Source organism: Onthophagus taurus, chromosome 11 (genome assembly GCF_036711975.1).
Source record: "Onthophagus taurus isolate NC chromosome 11, IU_Otau_3.0, whole genome shotgun sequence".
In the NCBI taxonomy this organism is placed as follows: Eukaryota; Metazoa; Arthropoda; class Insecta; order Coleoptera; family Scarabaeidae; genus Onthophagus; species Onthophagus taurus.
Genome location: NC_091976.1, coordinates 12,667,926 through 12,671,857, shown reverse-complemented (window position 1 = coordinate 12,671,857; position 3,932 = coordinate 12,667,926). Strand labels below are relative to the sequence as shown.

Below are 3,932 nucleotides of genomic sequence, written 5' to 3'. Positions count from 1 at the left end.
TCAACGGTACAAACACTCGAGATCTCATACACAACCGTTAACACTCACCACTACCACATTATCAGCCTTTGAAATTTTTCTTAGATTTAGTAGGTCCTTTGAATCAAGATAATGCAGATAACAGGTACATTTTAACCGTTCAATGTGAACTTACTAAATTCGTAGGAGCATTTTGTTCAAAATTTCATATTACAGTACGGTATTCCACAGGAAATCGTTACGGATCAAGGTAGTGAGTTCTTGGCAAGTGTTTTTAAAGAATCAGCAAAGATTTTAGGTATAAAACAATTACATTCATGTGCTTATTATCATGAAACTTTGGGATCTTTGGAAAACACGCATAAAAGCTTAGACGCATATTTGCGAATACAAACATCCTAATTTGGGCATTTGCTTTTAATAACACCGTGCATTCAGAAACAAAATACACACCGTTTGAATTAGTATTTGGAAAAACATGTAAATCGCCAACTAGTTTGCTTAATATGTAATAATCAGCCAGTATATAATTTTGACGATTATAACCATGAATTGAGATTTAGATTGAAATTTGTATTAGAAAATTAACTTTAAATTTAATGATGAAGTATTATTAAAAAGCGAAACTAATAATAAATTAGAAACTATCTATAAGGGTCCATACAAAGCAATTAAAGATGAATCTCCTAACATAATTATAAAAATTAACAATAAATTAGTAACTGTGCATAAAAACAGAGTGAAAAAATACAGTGCATAAAAAAGAGACTGTCACGGGTAGTGTTATGTAAATTTAATTATAATAGATTATAGAATTTAAGATTTAATTGTTAGATTCAAAAAACCGCTGACAGACTTCTAGAGTAGATATTACATGAAAAATTAAGATGAATAGTCTTAATATACATGGGGTCGCAAATGCCTCGTTGGCAAGATATAGCGGATCAAGGTTTCTTTAAAATTAAACATTATCTGCAATAAAAAGCACTTTTTTAAAAATATTGTCTACGCCATTGCTCTCTACGCGTGTAAAGTGATCAATTATCTATCAATTGGTCTGTTACAAAACTTTGATCAAAGCAATAGTTTTTAAGAAAAACACGTTTGTAGAAAATTTTATAATTCAATCAAAAACTGTTGCTTTAATCAAAGTTTTGTAAGAGACCAATTGATAGATAATTGATCACTTCACACGAAAATACTGCCCGTTTGACAAAATTAGCAGTGCAATTGAAAATATTTTGAAAAAAGGGCTTTTTATTGCAGATAATGTTTAATTTTAAAGAAACTTTGACCCGCTATATCTTGTTAAGGAGGTATTTGCGACCCCATGTAATTTTTGATGTATTACCTGCCCTGGAAGTCTGTCGGTGGTTTTTTGAATCACCGTGTATATGTAAAAAAATTTTAATATTATAAAAATTTGTAATATAAATTATAATAATTATAAAATTATAATTTTCATAATGAAAAAAAAAAATAGATAAAGTAATAGATGATTTCGGCAACTAAAACAGATGACTGGAGCTGCTATAACTATTTCCAGTAGATAAAGTGTCCGCCAAAAAGTCAGCAACACCCGCTTTATTTCTGTTCCATTGCATCAACCATCCTGAAATTTAGCTTATATGGGAGGCTCATATCGCTTAAAGTATTTTCAAGATGGTGGCCACTTCCGGTCCCCCGAAAGTAGACCTCAACTTCGTTATTTTAAATGGAATGCTATAGTTTTTATTGCACCTTTTATTTGTATGCGAAAAAAATTTGTTGACTTTGATAAATGTTACTGGTACCTAGCATTTTTCGTTTTCGAGTTATTTTGATTCTAAGTTTTTGTTTGATAAATTTCACCATGCTTTTAAATATATGTGTATGTGATATATTTGCAATTTTGCAGAAATTTTCAACGTTACATCAAATTTAACATTAAACGGTATGTTTCGATATTAAAATGATAAAAATGATTGTATAAATTAAAAATGATATTCGATCAATTGCTGCAGCTAATAAAATCCAATCTTCTTGATATTTTCCTGAATGAAAGCTGTCTTGATTTTCTAAAGGTTTATTTCTTTGATTCCCCAAATTAGCTTGCGTTATATAATTTGATAATCCAAGGTAAATTCCTAAGCGACCAATTAATACATTTCTTAATATCCAAGGGATTGGATATTTTCGTGGAGTTTTTGATAAATAAATTATTAACACCGCATTAATTATTGATAATGTTGTTATAATCAAAGCAGAAGCGTAAAATTTAACTAAAAAATTAAATAATTATTAACATAATTATAATCTTATAATTTATTTACCAATTAAAGGTGTATTATTACCCAAAGCCGGTAATTTTTGTGCAAAATACAACATTAAAGCAACTATTACGCTGATTGTTATTAAGTTTAAAAGGATTTTTTCTTCTGATTTAGGTGGTAACCAAAATGAAAGTAAAGTTAAGACGATAACAACTAAAAATAATAAAAGTATCAAAACTAAATATTGGTATTAATAAAAATATACCAATCAGTGGAGTCAAAATCAAGCTTTTATAAGAATTTGTTATTCTTTGTAACGTAAATTTAATTACAAGTGTCGGATAAAAATTTCCACAGCAAAAATCTCTTGAGTTTGTCAAATACTCAAAATCGGTTATATTCCAGTCTAAAACTCCATCGGAATTGCGAACATTCTTAAACAACAAATCAAACTTTAGCAATTCTATAAATTTAACAAAATAACGTTGTAATTTTTGTAACTAACAACAATCTTTTTAAGCTCATTTCCATCGTATTCCAAGTGAATATGATCACTGTGATAAGTCCAAGATCCAATTATCAACTTGCAACGGTGTTGGTCGAACGGCCACATTTCAAAATTAAACTCGCAAAGTATTGGAAACGTAGATGTTGGTACCCAAAGAATTTCTCCAGCGTTATAAACTAGTAGATACACGCTGTCTTGAGCTACTCCTGTTGTAGTAGCACTAAATAATAATTTTTTTATATTGTTCGTTAAAAATAGAAACAATTAACCTGTTTTGTAAAACAAGATCTGGTTGCCAAATTTCATGTGGTGCAACATGAAACATCCCAACCCCACCATAATTCTCAGTTTCCCATTTTAGTTTATCATCACTCCAAACCTAATAAAATAAAAACTTTTAGTCAAATAAATGTGTCACTACATATTTATTTTACCAATCTAGTCCATCCAACGATAGTTACAGTTGATTTAAACTCGTTAACCTCAACATGTTTAATCTCCATACCAAATCTAACAGTTGTAACATTTGTGTGTTGAGTTGGTCGAGCAAACTTATCGTAATTTAATAATAAATCTTGTTTTAGCTTATCCACTAAAGTCGCATTCCATAAAGGAACTCTTCCAATTCCTTAAATCACAAAAAAAATTCAAACCTATTTCAATTTTTAATCTAAAAAATATTTAAACAACTTACTTTTACGTGAAGGCGGAAAAGCTGACAAAACACTAAAAGCCAATTGAAATAAACCGAATATTATTAAAAAGAGAGCGGTTCGGGACGAATTCATTTTCACCATTTTGACGAAGCGGAGAAGATGTTTGAATGTATAATATTCAATGTGAGACTAAAAGTTTTATTGCGTAATTGGCCAATTTGAATAAATAAAATATTTGTATCCGGTCTTGCTTAAATTTAAAGCGGCGATATAATTAGAAAGATATTATGCAATGTTAAATAATTGAAATAAATTGAAAAATGACAACATTTTAAATTGGATTTTTATCAATTTAACGCTAACATCCATAGAGTTGAATTAAAGAAATCGTATCACCGACATTTACAGGAACGAAAGAATTATGTTTGGTATGTTGGAGCTCGATTAACACTTTTGGAGAATGGCATTAACCATGATATGTAGATGAATGCTCACACGGTGAACGAATTGGCTCTCGTGCAGCATCACCGCGTCATA

General features: G+C 29.7%; 1 protein-coding gene across 2 annotated transcripts; it reads right to left on the bottom strand.

The window, feature by feature from the left end:
* Window positions 1–1,842: 1,842 nt before the first annotated feature.
* On the bottom strand, window positions 1,843–3,583 carry LOC111420298 (acetylcholine receptor subunit alpha-L1-like). 2 transcript variants are annotated; one of them, XM_023053266.2, is made up of 7 exons: window positions 3,434–3,583; window positions 3,174–3,367; window positions 3,009–3,118; window positions 2,737–2,959; window positions 2,497–2,665; window positions 2,292–2,396; window positions 1,843–2,240 (listed from the first exon to the last, which is right to left on the bottom strand). In XM_023053266.2, exons 1-7 carry the CDS (start codon window positions 3,534–3,536, stop codon window positions 1,906–1,908), a joined length of 1,239 nt encoding a protein of 412 aa, XP_022909034.1. In that variant the 5' UTR covers window positions 3,537–3,583; the 3' UTR covers window positions 1,843–1,905. The 2 variants fall into 2 exon arrangements, with proteins under 2 accessions (XP_022909034.1, XP_022909033.1); XM_023053265.2 differs by having other exon boundaries at window positions 2,292–2,444; window positions 3,434–3,582.
* Between the last annotated feature and the right edge of the window lie 349 nt (window positions 3,584–3,932).